General features: G+C 40.9%; 1 protein-coding gene across 1 annotated transcript in view; it reads left to right on the forward strand.

Annotated features, from left to right (window-relative positions):
- Positions 1-855: 855 nt before the first annotated feature.
- Positions 856-24976, forward strand: part of rnpep (arginyl aminopeptidase (aminopeptidase B)) — a 37536-nt gene continuing 13415 nt past the window's right edge. Inside the window, exons 1-7 of the mRNA XM_048553319.1 lie at positions 856-1289; positions 7718-7858; positions 9066-9217; positions 14147-14263; positions 17988-18223; positions 19017-19130; positions 22531-22643. Of these exons, the coding sequence (XP_048409276.1) occupies positions 861-1289; positions 7718-7858; positions 9066-9217; positions 14147-14263; positions 17988-18223; positions 19017-19130; positions 22531-22643 (1302 nt within the window). The 5' untranslated portion in view covers positions 856-860. The remainder of the gene's footprint in view (positions 1290-7717; positions 7859-9065; positions 9218-14146; positions 14264-17987; positions 18224-19016; positions 19131-22530; positions 22644-24976) is intronic.

A 24976-nucleotide genomic window follows, 5' to 3' on the forward strand; every position in this document is an offset into this window, starting at 1 on the left:
ATTGCGAACCGAGTGTAGGTGTTCTGCAAAGCAGCCCCCAAGCACATAGTTTTCCTGATGTAGAGGAGGCCACAAAGGAAACAGTGGATGCAGTATACCACATTAGCAGATGTGCAGGTGGACATCTGCTTGATGTGGAAAGTCTTCTTGGGGCCGGGGTTGGGGGTGAGGGGGAAGTGTAGGGGTAGGTGTAGTACTTCCTGTGGTTTGCAGGGAAAAGTGCTGGGTGTGAAGGGGCTGGCAGGGAGTGTGGAGCAGACAAGGGAGTCCCGGAGAGAGTGGTCCCTCTGGAAGGCAGATTAGGCTGGGGAGTGAAAAATGTCTTTGTTGGTGGGGTTGGATTGCAGATGGCGGAAGTGTCAGAGAATGATGCGTTGGATCCGGAGTTTGGTGGGGTGGTACGTGAGGATGAGGGACAATCCTCCTCCTCTGATGCTGCTTGGCCTGCTGTGCTCATCAAGCTCCCCACCTTGTTATCTCAGAGAAGACTGGCCAATTGGGCAACAACTTCTTCAGCCAGAGAGTGGTGGGCCTGTAGAATTCATTGCCACGGAGTGCAGTGGAGGCTGGGATGTTAGATGCCTCCAAGGCAGAGATTGATAAATTCTTGATCTCACAAGGAATCAAGGGCTACGGGGAGAGTGCAGGGAAGTGGAGTTGAAATGCCCATCAGCCAAGATTTAAACGGCGGAGGGGACTCGATGGGCCAAATGGCCTTACTTCCACTCCTATGTCTTACGGTCTGAACAGTGATGACGAAAAGACAGCGAAGGGGAAGGGGCGGGGCCTGGTGAGAGGCGCGGCCGAGGATGGTAGGGGGCGTATCTAGTAGACGGTGGGGGTGTGGCAGTGCCTAGCGCATGCGTTCTGGCGCTACTCGCCTCACAGTGAGGGATACTGTCATGGCGAGTGAAGATGTGCTGGAGCGGAGCGTGGACGACGCCGCCACCTCTTCCAGCTTCCGACATTTTCGTGTGCGACATTTCCACTTGGAGCTGCGGGTGGATTTCGAACGGAGGCAGCTGCAGGGGCGAGAGGTGTTGGAGCTGAGCTGTGTGCGGTCTGAGGGCGGGGGTCAGGAGCTCCGCCTGGACACTCACCCCAGCGTCAGTTTCCACTCGGTGTCAGTGCAGTCCGGTGACCGAGAAGGCCAGCTCCAGCCCCTGTGCCACAAAATCCAGCCCTTCACCAGCTATGGCTGCACCTTGGTGCTCACCTTACCCCGGCCGTGCCAAACCGGTGACCAGCTGCAAGTGGTCATCGACTACACGGCTACCGATGGACCCGGGGTGAGTTCCTGCTCCCTTTAGGTTGGGAATGAATGCTTTGTTCAACCTGATTTAGTCTTAGCGTTGAAGACGGTCAGATCGACTTAAGGTACAGATCATCCTTTCTCTTGGCTGCACTTTATTCATTGCATTCTGCTGTATTCGCTGCTCACAGTGCTTTGGGGCAGACGAAACGCAGACTCGGTGACCGTTTTTGCCGAAAACTCACGTTGTGTCCGCAAAAGTGACACCGAGCTTTCGCTTTCAAAAACGAAACGAACCGGAGATGCTGAAAACCTGAACAGTAACAGGAAATGCTGGGAAACTCAGCAGCTCTGGCAGCATCTGTTGTGAGAAAGCAGAATTAACATTTCGGGTCCAGTGACCCTTCTTCAGAACTGATAGCTGAAAAAGGCAGTAAATATGCTCCGGACAGGGTGATGGGTGATGGAGGGAGAGAGGAGAGTGGGATAGCTCGAGATTGAGCCCAGAAGGAGAGAGAACAGCGGTTAGGGTGACAAGGGGATGGATGGTAGATAGTAAACCAGGGAAGGAGAATAGCTGATAATGGGGACTGTAAGTATGTAAAAATAGGTTTGCTGAGCTTGAAGCAACCCATGTGATGACAGGGTCTGGAGTCCAGGTAGAGGGCATGATAAAGGTGTTCAGGATGTAAAGTTATCAAATTGGATATATAGTCCCGAAGGTCCTCAAATGGAAAATGAGGTGCTGTTCTTTCAGCTTGTTCTGAGCCATGCTGGAACACAGCAGCAGACCCAAGTCAGAAATATTGGCCAGGAAGCACTGTGGTATGTTGAAGTGGTAGGCAAGCAGAAGCTTGTGGTCATTCCTGTGGGCACACTGAGATGTTCTGCAAAGCAGTCATTCAGTCTACATTTAATCTCTGCAGTATAAAGAAGACCATATTGTGAATGAATACAGTAACTTTGATTGAGTGAAGTGTGGGTAAATTGCTGTTTCACTGGGAAGGTGTGTCTTGAGCCTTGGATAGTGAGAAGGGAGCAGGTTTTGCACCTTCTGCTATTGTATAAGGTTCTGTGGGGGTGTGGGGAGGTCTTTGGAGTGGAGGAAGAGCTTCTAGTTGCCTGCCACTTCAACTCGCCACTGTTCCTTTGCCAGTGTTTCTTCTTCAGGCCTGTTACAGTGCTCAAGCAAAACTCAACACAAGCTAGAGGAACACCATATCTTCTGCCTCGGTACCTTACAGCCTTCGGGACTCCACATTGAGTTTAACTGTTGCAGAGTGTAAACACCTTCCTCGTTACCCACCCCCATGTCCTGTTCTGTGTGGTTTGCTGTTAGCACAGCCAATTCATTTTCACCCTCATCCGCCTAGCCGAACTCGTCATCACCCTCAACAACTTCTCTTTTGATTCCTCCCACTTCCTACAGACTAAGGGGGTGGCCATGGGCACCCACATGGGCCCCAGTTATGCCCTCCTCTTTTGTAGGTTACGTGGAACAGTCCCTCTTCCGCACCTACACAGGCCCCAAACCCCACCTCTTCCTCCGTTACATTGATGACTGTATCGGCGTCGCCTCTTGCTCCCCAGAGGAGCTCGAACAGTTCATCCACTTCACCAACACCTTCCAGCCCAACCTTCAGTTCACCTGGGCCATCTCCAGCACATCCCTCACCTTCCTGGACCTCTCCGTCTCCATCTCAGGCAACCAGCTTGTAACTGATGTCCATTTCAAGCCCACCGACTCCCACAGCTACCTAGAATACACCTCCTCCCACACACCCTCCTGCAAAAATTCCATCCCCTATTCCCAATGCCTCCGCCGCATCTGCTCCCATGATGAGGCATTCCACTCCCGCATATCCCAGATGTCCAAGTTCTTCAAGGACCGCAACTTTCCCGCCACAGTGGTCGAGAACGCCCTTGACCGCGTCTCCCGCATTTCCCGCAACACATCCCTCACACCCCGCCCCCGCCACAACTGCCCCAAGAGGATCCCCCTCGTTCTCACACACCACCCCACCAACCTCCGGATACAACGCATCATCCTCCGACACTTGCGCCATCTACAACCCGACCCCACCGCCCAAGACATTTTTCCATCCCCCACCCCTGTCTGCTTTCCGGAGAGACCACTCTCTCTGTGACTCCCTTGTTCGCTCCACACTGCCCTCCAACCCTACCACACCCGGCACCTTCCCCTGCAACCGCAGGAAATGCTACACTTGCCCTCACACCACCTCCCTCACCCCTATCCCAGGCCCCAAGATGACTTTCCACTTTAAGCAGAGGTTTACCTGCGCATCTGCCAATGTGGTGTACTGCATCCACTGTACCCGGTGTGGCTTCTTCTACATTGGGGAAGCCAAGCGGAGGCTTGGGGACTGCTTTGCAGAACACCTCCGCTCGGTACGCAATAAACAACCGCACCTCCCAGTCGCAAACCATTTCCACTCCCCCTCCCATTCTCTAGATGACATGTCTATCATGGGCCTCCTGCAGTGCCACAATGATGCCACCCGAAGGTTGCAGGAACAGCAACTCCTATTCCGCTTGGGAACCCTGCAGCCCAATGGTATCAAAGTGGACTTCACCAGCCTCAAAATCTCCCCTTCCCCCACCACATCCCAAAACCAGCCCAGTTCATCCCCTCCCCCCACTGCACCACACAACCAGTCCAGCTCTTCCCCTCCACCCACTGCATCCCAAAACCAGTCCAACCTGTCTCTGCCTCCCTAACCTGTTCTTCCTCCCACCCATCCCTTCCTCCCACCCATCCCTTCCTCCCACCCATCCCTTCCTCCCACCCATCCCTTCCTCCCACCCATCCCTTCCTCCCACCCATCCCTTCCTCCCACCCCAAGCTGCACCTCCATCTCCTACCTACAACCTCATCTCACCTCCTTGACCTGTCCGTCTTCCCTTGACTGACCTATCCCCTCCCTACCTCCCCACCTATACTTTCCTCTCCACCTATCTTCTTTTCTCTCCATCTTCGGTCCGCCTCCCCCCTCTCCCTATTTATTCCAGAACCCTCACCCCATCCCCCTCTCTGATGAAGGGTCTAGGCCTGAAACATCAGCTTTTGTGCTCCTGAGATGCTGCTTGGCCTGCTGTGTTCATCCAGCCTTACATTTCATTATCATTTTCAGCTGGGCTGTGTTTGCTGACACCATGGGGCATGCATACTACAGGTGTGTGGAAGAGAGGTCAGGCTGGGGGAGACATCGGCATTGGGGGGAGAGGAGAACCAATTCTTCATTTTCTGTCTTCCCCTGTTGTTCTTTCTGTTTTGAACTGGCTGCTTTAGCTTCCTGGGTCGGCGTAAGACTTTCAGTTTAAGCACTACTGTTAGAACACTGATTCTTTCTGGGTGCCCTGAGTAGCATCAGAACTAGAGGAGTGTGATGTGACCACTAAACCAATGATCCTGTGCCATGAGGATTCAGTGGGATTGAATCAGAATCTCTCACTAGAAATACAGAGGCTTTTTCTTGCCTTAAAATGAGGAGTGGAATGGTAATTGAATACAAATGTCAGTTCTTTGAAAATCCAGTCCATATTTTAAAATGATTTTCTGTGACATTATTGGAGAAATACTATTTTGGTTTGGATAATTTGTGACAGTTTTTTTTAAAAAAAATCAGTCATGTGCATGGCATGTGATTATGTGTTTCGTTTTAAAAATCCTCTGTTTGGAGGACAAAAACAACATCACGAATGGATCTTTGAAATCCTTCTCAAAGATTAAAATGTTTATTCTGTTTTCAAAATTCATATTTTCAAGCCTAACTCAGGACCTAAGATCAATTTTGTTATAATATTTAACACAAGTATAAAACATGGCATGTTTTCTGATTACTGTACTTTCATGAAATGAAATGTTCTTATGTTAAATTTGTGTAATGAGTAGTGTTTCCCTAAACAATGTCTTATATAGTTGTCAAAGAAGTAGAAAGAAAATTGTGTATTACTATTATGTTTGGAATGAACATGTTTTCATACACTTGTATCAAGTTTAAATAGATGCAAAAATATGACATTGTGTGGAAAATGCCAATCAAGTGCAATTTATTCTATCATGATCTCTGCTTCACCTACAGAATTTTATCTGGAGGAAGATTTGCGTAGAGTTCTGAAAAGTAGTGAAGGAAAATATAGAATTTCTGTTCATCTATACCCTTTCAATATCCTGCTGTTCATGGACAATTGCACCACCCACCTTTGCTGCTTATCCCTGTAACCTTTGAAATCAATTGAAAGTAAACCTTGGTACTGAAATTGCACCACTGATTACTAAATTATGTTTGAATTTCCATGCTGAGAAACTTTATTACAGGCATTAATTAATTTATTTTAAATGGTTAATGTAATAGCAGGAAAGAAATTTCAAAAAAAAATTAAAGATTTGTATGTTAGTAGCATAATAGCAAAGATTTTGGGGTTTGAATGTATGTAGGTATAGAAATTTGGTGTTGTCTTATAAGAATCAGCCAAATTAATTTGGCATATGAGAAATACATCTTTGGGTATTATTCCTTAGAACTGTTTCTGTTTCAGTTTTTGTTCCTGATTTACAGCATCTGCATTCTTTTGGTTTTTATTGCGTGACCTCAGTCCTGGGGAAGCAGGAAATGGTTGCTAAATGCTGGCTGTTAGTCCTGATGAGCTTGCATAATTAAGAGGTGTTAGTCCTTTCGTGCTTTAAGTTAATGTTAGGAAAAATACTAGACCTATATAATCTAAATAAGTGAGAAATTATGCATGTACTAAAAAAAAGTATAGAGTATATTAAACTGATCTCCTGCAGCTGGGTCATGAGATTTCACTTACTATTGTTGGTTTTGACAGTTCTTGCACATCCATTCATGCAGTTTCATGGAAGAGCTGTTTTTCTTAAAGGGGGTAGCATCCCTATTTAACGCATTTTTGGAAAGTATAGATCTGTATGTTTGTCAAGATGCTTATCCAAAATAAAAGATAAAAATAGGTAGTACAGTGTTATGGAAATAGTGTATCAGGAAGTTTCAAAGAGATAAAAAGCAGCAGACTGTAGGGACTTGCTGGTGGAGGAAACTGATGTCCTGCAACCTATTCAGATCCTGAGAGATATTTGCTAAAGGCTAATTAATATTATAATCTTTCTGTAGTTTTGAGTGAGTCCTCGAGACATGGCAGGATGGCATTGTTTTGAGTAGGTTACACTATTAGTACTTATTCAGGGGCAACTTTAGACCTGTTTCTGTATTAAAATGCTGCTTGCACGGATGATAAGAATTGATAGGTGGAAAGAAACAGTAATGTTGTGGAAGGGTTGTTTAATGTAGTTTATCTTTTAGAATAAAATATACTACATAAACATAGTTTTATGAGTGAGTGAATGGAAAAGTGGTTTGACAAACATAGAATGCTTGTGATTGTGTTAGTAATGAATGAGATTCATAATACAATATCTCTCAGGACCATAGGAATGTCTCTCCAGTAGAGACAGACAATTTGTTACATACAGCTTGGAGAATAACTACTGTACATGTTGGCAGAGATTGAATGCACGCTGTTGGCTTTATCCAGCACCATACCATCTGGCCATCTGAGCCAACCAACCCCTCAATATTTGAGTGTAGACCAGTGTGATGAGCTGAAGAATTTTGACAAGACCAGTTTGAATAGATTGATTTAATAGTTAAAGACTTGAGGCTAACGTTGATCATGCTGAGTTTTATTGGTGACCTTTTATTTAATCTTTAATCATGGGAACTTGGCAGACATAGATTGGAGCAGGAAATTTCTACTTTGCAGTAGGTCCAAATGTAAATAATTAGGAAAAAAAAAGTAGAAATTTAAAAAAAAGGAAGAGAACTGATTGGATTTATACAATACTCTTTGCAATTTGGCTCATCCCAAAGTGCTTTAAGTACTTTTTGAAATGTAGTCACTACACAGTTCTAGCTACAGCTATACATAAAATGTCATGAGCATTATTGCTAAAAACTGAAGTCTATGTTCCATAGTAAGATCTGAAAGAACTCGGATGCTGTAAATGAGGAGCAAAAACAGAAGTTGCTGGAAAAGCTAACCAGGTCTGGCAGCATCTGAAGAAAAGTCAGGGTTAATATTTTGGGCCTGGTGACCCTTCCTCAGAAGATTTTTCAGCAGATACTGCCAGACCTGCTGAGCTTTTCCAGCAGTGTCTGTTTCAGCGTTCCATAGTAATTTGGCAATATTTTTCCAGTGTAAAAGTTAATTTATTGCTTTGCCTTTTGTCACTCCAGATTTCCTGGCTGCATCCAGTACAAACTGCCAAGAAAGAGAGAGCTTTTCTATATACATCTGGCTTTCCTGTGCTGAATAGGGCTTTATTTCCCTTCTTCCACACTCCAGGCAGGAAGAGCACATTGCTGCCGTGCAGGTAAAAATGCTCTGTTTCTGTGTGAGTACACCTTGTCATTGTGTTCTTTTTGTTAGGTTGTTTGGCTGGACCCAGAACAGACAGCAGGAAAAGTCAAGCCATACCTCTTCACTCAAGGTCAAGCTGTCTTGAACAGATCCTTCTTCCCTTGTTTTGATACCCCTGCAGTTAAGAGTACTTATTCTGCCTCCATTAAGGTAAGGCCTTTGTATCAACTTTACTTCTGAATTTGATATACCTAGGATAATGAGGGTTTAAAACAACAGAAACTATTGAAGTATGTCCATGTGGAACTCTAAGTCATTTGATGTTGCTGTGAAACCATGTGTGTGATTTTCAAAATGAAAATATTGCACAGTTGTAAGTTTGAGTGGTACAATTTTGATGCTTAAGATAAATGATTAATAATTCAATGACTTATTCCTTTTAATCACTAAATGATTCTAAATGTTTCTAACTGGGAATTTTGATCACTTCTATTTCAGTTCATTTTTTAAAACACTCTGAAGCCACTGAGAGGGATATATTGAGCACGTTATCCATGTGATCATTCCCCTTTCAGTGATGTCGTGAATTGAAATATTGACTGTCCATAGATTACTGTCCATCCTTAATCTTGTTGTTTTTGGCGCAGGCTTCATGACAGTGAAGGGTGGAATCTGTTCAAAATGTCGCTTCAAGATTTTCTCTGCTTGAAAGGTTTAAGATGATGCTGATGGCAAATGATAAATCAACCACATTTTTATGGTCGTTAATTATTCAGATATGTCATTTGATACAAGATATGAGTTTGATAATGTAACCAAAGTGCTGTTAGAATGAAAACTATTTTTGCACATTGTACAAGATGAAGACTATGTCATTAAAGCCATATCCAAGTAGTCTGAGCTAAACAAGGATATATTTGGCTGCTCTGCAGTTTGGAATTCAGGAATTTTTAAAATAGGATAGAATTTAAGTTATCTTAACAGACTAAATATTGAGCAAATGTGATTTGAAAGATCATAAGACCACTCCCCCACATCTTGGCTATATGTTTACTTGGATTGATTAATTCAATATTCATATACACAAAAAAGTCATAATTTTGACTGCTCTCTTTAGAAAACAATTTAAAAAAAAAACTGGCAACCAGCATCGGAGGCTGGACATTAACAAATGCTAGATCCATGCTGTAGTGCTTCCACATGTTGGTTGTTACCCTGCTGTAGTGTAAGATTAATATTCCAATCTATCTGGCAATATGCCCAGTTACCCAGGTATATCTTCTATCCACAACAAAAGCAAAACAAATCCAGCCTGACCTATTAATGCTCCATCAGCTGTTAATTTCAGGACAAGAAATTGAAGTATATTTCTTGGGAAAAGTGTGACTTTTTAATATTTCTGTCACTTGTTTTTCAGGTTCCTAAAGGCTTTACAGCAGTTATGAGTGCAACTGACTGGGATCATGATGAAAAAGAAAACATATTCCACTTCAAAATGCAACACCCAATTCCTTCATATCTTGTTGCTTTAGCAGTTGGTGACATTGTGTCTGCTGAAGTTGGACCAAGGTGAGCTCTTTGTCCAGCTATTTTACAATGGGTATAATTTCAAGGATGCAAAGTTTTTACCAAGTTGTGAATTCTGACATTGGAAAATTATAAATCTGCCATTTGAAGTCTTGTTTTTGACCCTAGCATTCAGAGCAACAAGTGATTTGTTAGATTCATTGATGGCCACGCTCCAAGTAGGCTGCTCCTGACAATCTGGGTTTCTGCCCAGTCCAGTTAAAAGAAATTGGAATTGTTACTGATGGATTTTATTTCAGACCAGCCAAGTTGAATATCCAAGAAGATGCCGCTTTTGTCATACGTGCTTACTCCAAACAACTATTAGTTAAACTTGACAAGAATTTTTTTTAAAGCGTCTAATCACAAAGTTGTTTGTTCCTAACAACTGACAGCCGCTTCTCCCCATTCCAGCTGTCCCAAATCAGAGCAACCTGGAGAAATACAGGTAGTAGGGAAGATGGAGGAGATGGATGAATGGGTGGGCGGGCGGACAGGGGTGCAGTGAGAGAATGGAGGGCATGAGTAAGTGAGTTGGGAGAATGGGGTTTGGGGCACGGGTGTGGGAGAGAGGATGGAGGGGGCACATGGGTGAGGGAGCGGAATAGAGGGGATGCATTGACGAGGGGGCAGAGAAAGCTGGTAAGAATAGTTTGTCGTGGTGGAAGAGGAGGTGCGTGCAATCTATGGGAGTGGGAACATGGCTTGTGGAGCCTTCTGGCATAATGCTGTATGGAGTTGGCTCAAATCCTCATGAGTGCAGAAAATAACATTTTTACAAAAGTACTTCAGATACACCAATTTTCATATTATGCTGTTATTATATGTTTATCCGTCATAGCTGAATATTTTACTAACATTCCAAATGTTACTATCCTGCTGTAGTGCCTTGTTTTGTTAGCATTTGGAATCATGTTATCTTTCAGGAGTTTATGCATGAACATAATCTACCAGTTCATGTTAAGTATGGACATTCTATTACATGCACAAACTTCATTGCATGTTGAAATGCTGAGATCACTTTGATGCATTTGTCTACAAATGTAACTGTACTAGAAAGTAAACAGAGAAACTAATGTTTCGAATGACTTCAAGTCTTAAAAGTTCCATCCATTTGAAATGGCCCAGAAACATCTGTATTTCATGATCGATCATCAAGAGCGACATGATTCCTTCCCACAAAACTTTTCTGACTGCTCTTGGCACAATGGCAGACGTTAACACTGCTGCCTGTCAGTGCCAGTGAAGAAGGTTCAATTCCAGCCTTGAATGAGTTTGGGTGTGGAGTTTGCACATTTTCCATGTCTGTGTGGGTTTCCTTTGAGTTCTCTGATTTTCCCCTCACAATCCAAAGATGTGCAGGTTGTGTGGATTGACCAAGCTTAAAAAAAATGCCCTAAATGCCCACAGATATGGAAGTTAGGTGGGTTACCCATGGTAAAAACCCCATGCAGAATTATGCAGTTGGGCTGGGTCTGCATGAGAATGCTGTTAGGTAAGTCAGTGGTGACATGATGGGCCGAAAGGTGTCTCTCTTCACTGTAGGGATTTTGATTCTACAGCACTCGCACTGGAATTTAAATATGCTGAGAAATCATTTTCACTTCTCTTTTTACCAGTATACAACAGTTAATGTAAAAATTAATGCCTGTTGTCAAAATGAGAGTTTTGTTTTAACTGAACAGAATTTATTGTGAGATTAGTAATGAAGACAGGGCAAATTCCCAGCTTTTCACTGTTGATGAGGATTGAAAAAGGACTGAGCAGTTTTTGTTTTTGAGTTGTCCAAAAAAAATCCTTTCAATATTCCTTTAGTCCAACCATCTTTTTCATACATATGACCAATATGAATTCTGATTGTATTTGTTTCATGTTGGATCATGTGGTGAGGCCCAGTGTAATTCTGTAGGATGATTCAGACATAAGATATGAGGCTTATTATAGAACAGTAGTTATTTGACAATGCCGTCTAATTTAAATATTCTCTTTCTATGTCTGACTGCAATGAAAACAGGTGTGTGAGGAACGAGGAATGCAGGATTTCTTAAATGAATTACTTTGAGATCATTGGGTATGCACGCCTAGAATAAGAAAAGCTATTAAGGTTTCAATTCAGCATGGGAGTGTATGTGTTATGTTTGAACCAAGAACCACACCCATCATACAATGAGACACCACCATTTCAGCACTTGTGTTCAATTTTTATGTCATACAAAGGTGCTTTTCAAGCATGAAATCAGGCATTCAAAGACGCATGATCTTTATATTCTGATCAGAGGCCAGCAAAAAAAATACACGTGAGAAAGGGACAATGAGTAGATCAATAAACTGCTTTCATTTTCTGTGGAACTTGTAATTGTACAATTTTGTCTATAATATTAGATCTGTTGTCAGAAGGGAGCATGAATGTTGTTTCCAAGTAGCAAGAATCTGAAAGAGTTAATGAAGATGAGGGTGACAAAACAGGGCATCTCAAGGGAGCAGTATAGAAAGGAGAGGCTGTCAATATAGCTAAACTATAATTTTTACATAGTATTCTACCTTTGTGATTGTGCAACATATACATTGGTGAATCTTGTAATTTTATATGTTGCAGGGTTTTTTGCCAATGGTTGAGTATTTTCCATTAATGAGTTTCTGCACTTTGCAGAAGCCATACACACGTGAAACATTGGGCATCCTCTCCTGGTTTTCAGGAGGAAAGTAGGAGACGTGTATTTTTAGACTTGGAGAATCTTTCATGAGCTTGATCGTAATGGTGTCCCGGATGTCTCAGTGGTGAGCTGAAAGGATCCAGTAAGGTTATGTTTCAGTGCTTATGGGTAACCTTTTTACAATGTTAAGGCCAGTCCATGTGCCAGATCTTGAGCATATCAGGCTGTGGAGGTTGGCAAAATTTTGGGGAATAACATAATGCCAGAAATTGCAGCAGGAATAACTTACGGTCTGATGATCGTGTTAAATGCTGGAACAGATTCATGGGTAATCTTTGGCTTCAATTCCATCTTTCTCCCTGCTTCACTCACCTTTTGATTCCCTGAAACATTCAGTCTTTCAGGCTATCTTGGCCTTGAATGTGTTCACTGATGGAGCCTCCATAACCCTGTGAGATAGAGAATTTAGTAGATACACAAACCTTTTTGAGTGAAGTAATTTCTCAATTCAGCCCCAAACGATCAATCCCTCAGCACCTACCTTGACAAGCTTCGTCAGTATATTGTATGTTTTCAATGAGATCACTTCTCACTCTTCTAAACTCCAGAGAATATCGATCTAATTTATACAGCTCCTCATTATAGGGCAACCCCTCAGCCCAAGTACCAGTTTAGAAAACATTCACTGTACCACCACCAGTGCAAGTCAAATATTGGTTCAAATTGATCTGTTTATGGATAACACTTCCTTCTAATCACAGATAAAGAAATTATTTTATGAACTGGAGCGTATCATTTTTCCAAAGTTGCTAGATGCAATTATAACATTTAAAAATTTAGACAGTTACATGAGTGGGAAAAGATTAGAGGGATATGGGACTCGTTTAATTTGAGAAACCTGCTTGGCATGGACAAGTTAGGCTGAAGAGTCAGTTTCCAGGCTGTATGACTCTGACTCTATCTCTTTAAGCGTATGTTATTAACATTTGGCAGCAAGGCTAAGCCAGCTCCAATTTCAGCGCACTTGTGCAGTCAAGACTCAGTTTTGTATAGAAATAAAGTTGGAATGCTCGGAGCTCAGGATCAATGTGATGTTTGGATGTTCATGCCTTTATTTGCTCACTTCCCAGTCCAAAGCTGTGTTTGCAGCCGGGGATGATCTGGTGTGTTTGCTGATGGTATCGCTCCCGCATGCGGTTGTCATCCCTCCAAGCTATATACTATGCTAACTTGGAAGTACGTCGCCGTTTACTCACCGTCTCCGAGTTAAAAGCCTGCTAATCTATCCCAAACAATACTGTGGCACCACAAAGATTGTAGCAGTTTAAGGTGACTCACTGTCATTTTCTGAAGGACTATTAGAAATGGACAACAAATGCTGGCCTAGCTAATAATGCTCACATTCTATGAACAAAAAAAAGTCTGAGCCTATTTCTCATTGTAGATTGCCTGAAGACTGGTTTCCCCCTAATTTGGTTATAATGTTTCTGTCTAAAAACAAAGCTTCTGAGCTGATTCTCGTTGCTTGCCTTTCTTCCCCATGTATGAGCATCCTCTCCTCCAAATCCATGATCTTCTGTCCAGTTCTACATTCTACACAATGTAGAATTCTTGCTGTAAGTCAAAGAAGGCAGGCTTGATTGAAATGTATCAGATAATGGAAACTGCAGATGCTGGAGAATCCAAGATAATAAAGTGTGAAGCTGGATGAACACAGCAGGCCAAGCAGCATCTCAGGAGCACAAAAGCTGACGTTTCGGGCCTAGACCCTTCATCAGATTGAAATATATGTTTGTTTTCTTTCTACTCTTCTGCATCCTTGCATCTTGTCTTCTGAACACACACTTCCATTTGTGTTTCATTTCACTCCTTCTCACCTTTTTTTTTTATTTGCTCTGTTTTTCTTTTATGAAATAATTGAATAGCATTCATTGTACAATTATAAGTCGACCTGGTTGGTCCACTATCTATTCCAAATATGAATTTTTTCCATGGTGGTCTTCAGTCTACATTTGAAGTAGACATCCCATCTGTTTGTGTTTACTGATGTATTTGAGCATCCTCTGAACACTGTCAACTTACAGTCACAATATAAAAGAAGAGAGGTGGTAACAGGACTGTTTTTGAACATTAAGCTTCCTCCAGTGAGCTACACAGTTCTTCTAAGAATGATGTCTGTTGTCTTTGTAGAGCAATGACATTGACTAAAGTGCATAGATTTCATTGTTTAATTCTTACTGTTTAAAAAATATTGACAGTTGCCATATTTCTGAGACAGGAGTCGTGTCTGGACTGAACCTAGTCTGTTAGAAGCTGCTAAAGAGGAATATGACGGTGTGATCGAAGATTTCTTGAAAGTTGGTGAAAAACTGTTTGGGCCATATGTGTGGGGAAGGTAAAATCTTTGTCTTTTATTCAAAAAATCTTGTTTAGGTACTCAGTTTTTGCCTATAAACCTTGCTTCACATTGCATCACTGTTGTTAATTCTTTTAGATTTAATTTAAAATTACACATTTATTGAATGTTCATGCTGGCTGCTCCAACATTTTTTATGATGGTGTTTGTCACAGATTGTCAATGAATTAAGTGAAAGACCAGTAACAAATGTCTAAGATGACTGAAAGAGGCAGGCTGGTTTTCTTCTTCCTTGCATGAGCAAACCCTCTTTATCTAAATTAATGCTTATTTGCCCAATTCCAGCTGAATGCATGTCTTCTCCTGTGTACAGCACTGGACAATCAACCCTTGACATGCAAGTTTGTTAACTTCACCGCTTTGCTCATACATCTTTCTTTTTGCACACATATTCATTTGCCCTCGCCTTTGTCGTCCTCTTGCCTTTCAAATTTTTCATGTGTGAACTTCTGCTATTTCCCTTTGTGTTGTCACTTTGTTTAGTGTTTTTTTTCTAAAAGTGCTTTGTAGTATACAAAGCCCACTTTAATATGAATGGCTCCTAAGTGGCATTTTTTTAAATGCCGATATTGCAATCTTGCTGTTAAATTTGACTCCATTGAATTTGTGTGTTTTTAAATACCTTTCAAAAAGTTCTTACTGAAGCTTCAACTCGCTGAATAACAGTAAAACAATTGGACAATTTCTCATCTAAGTTTTATAACGCACATCAGTAAATCAGTGTGTCTGTTGCTGTTGGTGTTTGACTTGACGCCCTGGGGTTTTAAATATTCAACTCTATGCCTAATAGTAGTATCTAGAATATTGGGTACTGAAATATTTAATTGAAGAGGCAATAAAACACAGAACTAGGGATCTGGTGACAGTAAGCAATTTCTGTTGTTTTTCATCGAAGAGGACTATGACCGGCATAAATCTCTGCAGATTAGATTGTAGGTTTTAACTCCATTGTCTGCTGTTTCTATGACATCGTTCATTAAGTAATGATTTAACATTCTGAAGAACAACTTGTGTTAAATTGTCTGCAATATATAAGGGTAATGCAAATGTTACGTATAAGGTCATTTCATTAACTTACTGTCCTTATCTGTTCATTTAATGCAGTGTTCACTGTAGCTGATTGTAGAGGAGACAATCTGGTTATTATTTAACAATTTGGTGATTTATTAATAATATTCTGGTATTGTATTTTTATGATGTCTTTAATGGTTAAGGTTTGTCACTGACATTGATCAGTTGAATTGGAAGACCGTGTTGGAAAGAAATATCTAAGATAATTGTATTTGTTTGTCTAGATCCTGGATTTATTTTCCAAAAATAAACTCATTTTCAGACTACTTATTTTTGTGTTCTAGAGTTAGTGTTACAGCTGGCAGCACTCTCTGAAGCTTTCAGGTTTAATCCACATTAAGGATTTAAGATTTCAATCAAGGCAGTCCCTTCATTGCAACTATCCTGAAAGTACTTCACTTCCAGAGTTGCAATCTTTCCACTTAGATATTAGGCTGAGTTCCCATCTATTCACTTACTTGGGTGTAAAAGATACCATAGCATGAATTGAACAACATTAAAAGCGATTTCCTGGTATTCTGGCCAGATATTTCAGTTTCAGAAGTAATTCATTATTTATTGTTTGCTTCTACAAGTCCTGAGGACATGATAAGCTGCAGATTTTTTTCCTGATCAAAAAACATTATCATTTTTTTTCTATGTCATATTATGAAGTTAGATTCGAAAGTTGAGACGAAGGAAAAGGCTGAGGGCAGATTTGATGGAAGATTTTCAAATTGTGAGTCGTGTGAGCAGAGTAAATAGGGAGAAACTTGCGTCATGTAAAAGCATTTAAAATGTTTTGCAGAAAAGGTAAATGCAAGGTGAGGAAAGCTTTTTCACACGGGTGGCACGGTAGCTCAGTGGTTAGCAATGCTGCCTTATGGCAGCAAAGACCTGGGGTTCGGTTCGGTTCCTGCCTTGGGCAATTGGCTGTGGAGTTTGCACATTCTCCATGTCTGTGTGGGTCTTTTTCAGGTGCTCAGGTTTCTTCCCACAATCCAGGGATGTGCAGCTTAGGTGAATTGGCCATACTAAATTGCTCATAGTGAACAGGGATATGTAGGTTAGGTGGATTAGCCATGGTAATTTAGGGATAGGGTTGGGGGCAGGTTTGAGTGGGATACTCCTCAGAGTTGGCATGGATTTGTTGGGCCGAGTGGTCTGTTGCCACGCTTTAGGGATTTTGTACACAGTCAGTAGTTATAAGCCAGGGTCTGGAATACAGTGCATGTAAGTGTAGTGGAGGCAGTTTCGATTGCAGCAGTCAGAAAGCCATTAGATCTTTTAAGTACAAAGAATGTGCAGAATTATAGAAAAAAGACAGGAGATTGGCTCTGTAAAAGTTTAGACTTAGTGCCAGTGTAGATAAGGCGCTGAATGACCACCTTCTGCACCATAAAATTCTGTGGTTTTGAGTCATTTTTAAGCTATTAGCTAAATTCTGTTTGACATGTGGCTTTCTGCCTGCATGCTGTTTAGCTGCTTAAAACCTAATAACCAAATTTAAAATGTACATTTACTGGAAGATAAAACTGTCAACCAGAATCCCTGTGCTGTCTTTCAAAGCGACATCCAAAAGATTGCAAAGTGTAGAGCTGGATGAACACAGCAGGCCAAGCAGTACCTTAAGAGCAGAGAAACTGACATTTGGGGCCTAGACCCTTCATCAGACGCTGCATGGCCTGCTGTGTTCATCCAGCTCTACACTTTGTTATCTCGGATTCTTCAGCATCTGCAGTTCCTATTATATGCAAAAGTTTGCACGTCACTTTGCAGATTCAATGGTAGGTTACATAGTGGACTGTTTTCTTATAATCTTTGTAATACTATACTAAGCTAGCTTCTGAGAATTGCTGTCAACTGAGAGATTGGGCTTTTAAAAAATCATCTTTAAGTTGAGTTTTCTTGAAATCAAGGGCATAGCAAGATTGGTGAATAGGTTCCAGAAGGCCAAGATGAACCCACCTATTACAGTACAGAAAGTGAAAGAGAAATTCTGGAGATGCTGCAAGTCTGAAATGAAAATACTCAGCTGAGTTAATGAGGCCTGATGAAAGGTCAGCATAGTACATTTAAGTCGTTATTGGACATGCATATGGACATACATGGAATAGCGTAGGTTCGATGGGCTTCAGATCGGTATGACAGGTCGGCACAACATCAAGGGCCAAAAGGGCCTGTACTGTGCAGTTATGTTCTATGTTTAATCTGAAATGTCAAACTTGTTTGTCTTTCCATCAGTGCTGCCTGAATTGTTGTTTTCAGCTTTTGATCTTTCTATAGTACTGAAAATAAACTCACATGACTAAATTGAAATGTCAACTGGCACTAGGCTGGGTTTTTAAAGATCTGTCGTCAAGATTGGATGCAAATTGCAGGATACAGCTCTGTCTCTGCCTAATTTCATCAGTTCTTCTGTAGGTTACATATTCTAACAGGTCTGTCCCTGCCTCCAGCTGCAATGACCATTTCAAATCTTTATTTGCAGAACTAATAGTTTATGATTTGTGTTGTATACCATGGTTAGTGAGGAGGTGGTGAGTGTTGGGACATGAATAAGTGAGAGAAAACTGCATGTGGATGTATTGGGTGGTGTGCGTATGCTGTTCTTTAAAAAACAATAACGGCAAGTTTCTCATAACATTCGAAGGTACGATCTTCTGTTCATGCCTCCGTCTTTCCCATTTGGTGGGATGGAGAATCCCTGTCTTACGTTTGTTACTCCATGTCTGTTGGCTGGAGATCGTTCATTGGCTGATGTCATCATCCATGAGATTTCTCACAGCTGGTTTGGCAATCTTGTAACAAATGCCAACTGGGGAGACTTCTGGCTTAATGAAGGATTTACAATGTATGCTCAGCGGAGAATTTCAACAGAACTTTATGGTATGTCTTTTAAGAATGTACATTTAGTGATTTAGAATTTCTTCCAAGTTTTAGAAATCACAATATGATAATGCTGTTTATTCATCTTTGTACCATTTCGGTATACTGCTCATTTGGAGGCATAGTACATTTATTTCAGAAGTTGACTTTTTAAAAATTATGTATTTCATATGATTTAAAATGTAAATATTTAAGTGTCACCTAATTTCATTACTGTCATTGATTTTGTTAAAACATCAATTTTTTTTTAATGGAGCTACTGAAGGAAATTGTTTCTCCTCATAGCATTCACAATGGAGATTTTCCAATGTGTTAAGTTAGAACAGACCCATGGTAAGGAACTGACTAGAAGGTAGTCACGTCTCACTTTGGGGAGTTGTTGAGAGGAGTTGCATTCTGTCTTATAGCAGATCATAGGGTGTGTAATTAAATCATCTTCATTAGTAGTTTTATTGTGCTGAAGGGCCTAAAGTATGGGAGAAAAGGGAGAAATTTTAAAAACAAGGTCATTGGTTTTAACATTTTAAGTCTGGTAAAAGTGTGGTTGGACTAGTCATGAGCATTCTCATTATCACTGCCTGTGGCACTCCAGGAGAAAGTTAGGTCGTCACTTTTTCAAAACAAAAATTGACTGTTCCCAGTTTTGTTCTTGAAACCTAAATCCAGTCCTTGACAAGCTGCTGAATTGGTTGCTGTCAATTGTACGTACTCTTATTTATACATAAGCTTTGTTGCATGGTGTTATGGGTGTTGTTAGCAGCAGGTTAATTGATCTGTACATTTTATTTCTCAGGTGTGGCATATACTTGTCTCGAGGCCGCTACAGGGAGAGCTCTGCTTCGACAACACATGGATAACACTGGGGAGGACCATCCACTCAACAAACTGAAGGTCAAAATTGAACCAGGTGAGAGTTTAGCCTTTAGATCTACACAAAAACAAAATGCTAAAAAACTCAGAAGGTCTTGCAACATTTATGGAAAGTAAAACAAAGTTAACTTTCCGATCCAAAAGACTCCTCTTCAGAACTGAAGCAACCTTCGTGAATGTAATGAATTAAGAAAAAACTTTATTTAGATTCACTTAGTGAATCCTGACACAGGCTTAATTTCAAAAATCCTTCTAATTTATAGAACCTAGTCTATAATTTTTACTATTATTAGTAATCAAGTGAATATTTCAGTTTTATGAACAGAAATGTGAACTCCGATTGGACACCTGTGACTAGTTGTGTGCCCCAGGACTCAGTGTTGGCCTTACTCCTGTTTATCTATATCAATGATTTGGATGGGAATGTACAAGGCATAATTAATAAGTTTGCGGATGACACTAAAATAGGCACTATCGTTGACAGTGAGGAACGTTATCAGCAGTTACAGCAGGATCTTGATCAGCTGGGAAAGTGGGCCAAAAAATGGCAAATGTAATTTAATATAGGTAAGTCTGAGGTGTTGCATTTTGTAAAGTCAGGTCAGGGTAGGGAGTTTCATGGTGAATGGTAGGGCCTTAGGGAATGTAGTGGAGCTGAGGGACCTTGGAGTTCAGGGGCCCATTTCTCTGAAAGTGGAGTCACAAGTAGAGAGGGTGGTGAAGAAAGCTTTTGGCACACTGGCCTTCATCAGCCAAGGCATTAAATATAGAAGTTGGGAAGTTTCGTGAGGCTGCACGTGGAGTATTGTGTTCAGTTTTGGTCACCTTGCTGTAGGAAGCTTGTTATTAAACTGCAAAGAGTGGAGAAGAAATTTACAAAGATGTTGCCAGACTTAGAGACTTAGTTATAGGGAGAGGTTGGACAAGTTAGCACGTTTTTCTTTAAATGGAGGAGACTAGGGGTATCTTATAGAAGTGTATAAGATCATGAGATAGGGTGAATGCTCTATCTTTTTTACCACGGTTGGGGAATTGAGGACTAGAGGGCACCATTTTAAGGTAAGAGGGGAGAGAATGTTGGAAAGGGTACAGACTAGATTTACCAGGATGTTGCCTTGTATGGAGTGAAGGTCTTGTGAGGAAAGGATGAGGGACTTGAGGCTATTTTCGTTAGAGAGAAGAAGGTTAAGAGGTGCCTTAAGGGCAGCATGGTGGCACAGTGGTTAGCACTGCTGCCTCACAGCGCCAGGGACCCAAGTTCAATTCCAACCTCGGGCGACTGTCTGTGTGGAGTTTGCACACTCTCCCCATGTCTGCATGGGTTTCCTCCTGGTGCTCCGGTTTCCTCCCACAGTCCAAAGATGTGCAGGCTAGGTGGATTGGCCATGCTAAACTGCCCATAGTGTTCAGGGAAGTTTAGATTTGGTGGGATGCTCTGAGGTTCAGTGTGGACTTGTTGGGCCGAAGGGTCTGTTTCCACACTGTAGGGATTCTATTCCTTAATAGAGACATATGTGGTGATCAGAGGATTAGATAGGGTAGACAGTGAGAGCCTTTTTTCTTGGATGGTGATGGCTAGCACGAGGGGACATAGCTTTAAATTGAGGGGTGATAGATATAGGACAGATGTCAGAGGTAGGTTTTTTACTTGGAGTAGTAAGGGTGTGGAATGCCCTGCCTGCAACAGTAGTAGACTCGCCAACTTTAAGGGCATTTCAGTGGTCATTGGATAAACATATAGATGATAATGGAATAGTGTAGGTTAGATGGGCTTTAGATTGGTTTCACAGGTTGGCGCAACTTCGAGGGCCAAAGAGCCTGTACTGCGCTGTAATGTTCTACGTTCTTTGAACCTGACGGGCAACTTTTTTACGCATATGGAATGAGCCACCAGTGGAAGTAGTTGAGGCAGGTACATTAACGACATTTAAGAGGCATTGAATGAATACATGGATAGGAAAAGTTTGGTAGAATATGGGCCAAATGCAGGGAAATGGGGTTAGCGCGGATGGACATTTTGATTGGCATGGACCCATTTGGGCCAAAGGGTCTGTCTGCATGCTCTAGGACTCTGACTAAATGAATGGTTGCAGACATTTTGCAATTGTGTTGCTTTGTTTGGATTCACATTGCATATAAAATATTGTTTTATTTTGCTCACCTCAATTTCTTTACATTCCTCATCCACACTAACCAAGCTTCCTCCCAACTTGCTATACTCTAGCGTGTCAGGTCCAACCCACATCTGGCGTATTGACCTGTAACTTAGAGGTTGTGCACCACCTTCCAACGCTTTGTCTCCTCCTGAGCCATGACGCCGCCACTGAATGTTACGCCATCGTTTCTAGTATTGCCACTGAACTCATCTCCTCCGTAGACCTTTGCTCCACAGCTTTCCACCTTGGAGTTCCCTAACCCCCTTTTGGCCTGCTTCAGCTATTTTTGAGAAATCCACAACAGAATGCCATGGCGTACCCACTTGTATCTGCAACACTGAACTTGCCTCTTCATATTCCAATTCTTCTGACACTTTACATCAGATCCACAGTTTTCAGTTTCCAGACCGCAAGCACCACCTCTTTACCATGGGCGTGCAGCCCCTCTACACATCCATCCCTCACCAGGGCAATCTGTTGGCTGCCTTCCTTCTTGGATAGAGGTCTGAACAGTCGTCACCCATCTTCAAACTTCTCCGCATTGTTGAGCTTGTTCTTCTTTGGACAATTTCTTTTTTAACTTGCCTCACTTTTTCCAAGTAAAGGTATGGCCATGGCCATGGGTATACACGTGGATCTTTTGGTATTCCTGTCTTTGTGAAGGAAGGGTTCCACGTGGATTCAAATCCTATCTCTATCTGGTAGATCAGCAACTATATTTACGGCTTCCTGCTCTTGTTCAGAACTGGAAACACTTTATCCATTTTGCTTCCAATTTCTTCCTTTCTCTCACCTTCACCTGAACCATATCTGATTCTTGCCTTCCCTTCCTTGACTTCTCTATATCCCTTTCCGGGGATAGGCTGTCAATGTTTATTATAATTGCAGTAACTCCCATATTTATATCAACTACACTTTGTTGCATTCTGCTTCCTGTGAGAACTTGATTCAATTTTCCCAGCTTTTCATCTCTACAACTGAAGTGGCAAGGATACTGAGTCTTTGATACATAAAGAAGAATGGGACTTTGAAGAGGGCAGTGAAAAATATCAATTTATTTAGGGCCTTTCAAACATTGCATGTGCTAAAGTGTTTTACAAACAATGACATACTTGCAGAATCGTAATTACTTTGGGCATGTTAAAGGTGATATTCAGTGCTTGGTAATTTACATGTCCACCTAATCTTTTCTTCCAACTTTTATAGCCAGCCCGTTTGTATGGGAATTTTGTTTTCCTTTCATTGTTGCTGAATTTATTTCATTGTAACTCCTTATTTTAGGTATTGATCCTGATGACACATATAATGAAACTCCATATGAGAAGGGCTACTGCTTTGTCTCATATTTGGCTCATCTTGTGGGTGATCAGGACAAATTTGATGCATTTCTTCGGGTAAGAACCCTTTACTAAATTCCTTACTAATAATGATATTTATTTAGTTCCATGATAATCTGGTTAACAGAGTTTCGTACACACGTGGTCTGTTCTAGATAAACCTAAGGGAATGAAACAGTTGTGGTCGTGCTCCAAAACTTCCTTCATTTTCAAGCTTAGCTGAAACTATTGAATCTTAAAATGTTGGCTTACACACTCTTTCTACCAACTTTTATTACAAGAAGTAACCTCCATTGACAAGTCAACATTTTTGTTTTGTGTTTTTCAAATAGATATTTAGCTTGAGCTGTATGCGAAAGACTACTTCTGTACCCCAACAAAGCAAAATCTGCAGTAATCTAATATTTACAGAAACTCTTGAGTAACAAAGTAACTTGCTTGGTTTTGCGAAAAACTGTTGAATGATGCCCTAATCTTGTGATTGAGAAATAATAAACACGTTAATTGTAGTTTAAAGCATAAATTATATGACAGTTTAATTAAAATTTGTCTTAAGCAGTAACAGCAGCTTGTACTACTACTTGACATTTCATTAATTCTGTTGTTAATAGTAAACCTGGGATGGAGGCTTTGCTATTTTTATATAAATAGCTATTTGTAACAGTCCCTGGGATGTTTCCATCCAAACCTCAGTACTGATCTAGCAAACCTGGAGTATTCCACCTGGCATCACCTATTGTGTCCTTTCAGATTGATACCTGGAATACAGAACAGCATGTTCCTTCCATTGCTGAATTGTTTATCAAATTAACATGACGGTTCTCTAATCTCCACCATTTATTTCGGAGCACAGCAAGCAAGACTGTTCTTTATGACTTCCACTAACTTTGTAACAAATGCATCTGAATAAGAATAATGACTTTAGTTGACGCACCACACAATGTGTGTACGTTACTGTGAGGGGAGGCATTTTGCAGTAACCAAGTCTAGTTATCTGAAAGATAATTTTGTGTTTTAAATGGGAAAAGTATTGTACCACAATCAATACAATCCTCTCTTGCAGTGCAAACATGTCACTGAATAGTACGGAAGATTCCACTATATCACACATTTATGGGTAATGTTAGTCATTCCTGATGCTTTTCGGAACAGGTTAAGGAATTTGTTTTTCGAATTTTAAGTAGTTAAACAAAATGTATTCACATGTAGACTGATTTTAGACAAACAAATGGTGGAAAACTTGTATTGAAGAGCTTGGTATTCTGGGGACCGAGTAGAGAAAACTACTAGAATTCTAGCTGACACAAGATGAAATTTAACCGAATGAAATAAATAATGAAAGCACAATATATTATTTACATACAAATTAATCTTCAAGTTTAACTGCTGATGTAGAAATATGCTTTTCTTTCAACCATTTTTTTTCAAGAAAAGGCACTTGTTTTGGTTGTTGGTCAATCAAACATAATTATTTAAATACTGACAATTTTGCAAAAGGCATGAAGATAATCACCTCATTGTATTTGGAAAATTATATAGTGGTTTGAAATTTAGACATTTTTTTCACGTTGTACTTGCACCCGATCCAAGATAGTTGTTACATATGTTTTCTGACTAAAAGCATGCAACCGGTTTTCAGCTGTCCTGCTGGATAGTTAGGGTTTTTGTGGATATTATTCCAAAATAAATTATTAATCGCAACATTAGGAAGATAAAAGAAGATTAGAAATGGTTTATAAATACAAGTTTTGTTGGTGAATTTCTCATTCCAAGAATATAGTTTCAGCTCTCTATTTCTCAGAAAATAGGCTGACTTTTATTGAAAATCCTCATTTATAATTGTGTATATCATTTTGGTCAAGGGAAGCAGCAAAAACCAAGTATTAGGTTTCTTTCCTTTTTATTTCCTTTCAACAGTCTCCTTTTCCTTGCTTCTGTCACTGCAAATTAATTTTTGAGATACCTCCAACTGTAGAAACTTACCACACTGTTTTCTTTGAAAGGCAAATTATTTGAAGGACAAGGACAGTTTTCCAGTTAATTGAAAGATAAAGTACCAGCTTGGCTCAGTCCTGACCTCTGAGAATGGAATATTGTGAATTGTAATGCCAGTCTTATAACTGAATGCAATCTAGTGAGGCATACATTGGATTGTTGCAGGTGATGTCCTTTCGATGAACCGATCAACCAAGTCCACTCTGACTTATTCAGTGGCTCAAGCAGATATTAAAAATCACATTGTACTGCTCAAAGAAGAGCACAAAATTGTGCCAGTATACTGGCAAGCACTTGTCCCTCAAACATCTACCAAACACAAATTAAGTTATTCATTGAGTGTCATGGAATTCTAAATGTCAGCACTGGGTCTCTGCAGGTGCTGCCAGATCTGT

The sequence above is a fragment of the Stegostoma tigrinum genome, chromosome 21 (assembly GCF_030684315.1).
Source record: "Stegostoma tigrinum isolate sSteTig4 chromosome 21, sSteTig4.hap1, whole genome shotgun sequence".
NCBI lineage: Eukaryota > Metazoa > Chordata > Chondrichthyes > Orectolobiformes > Stegostomatidae > Stegostoma > Stegostoma tigrinum.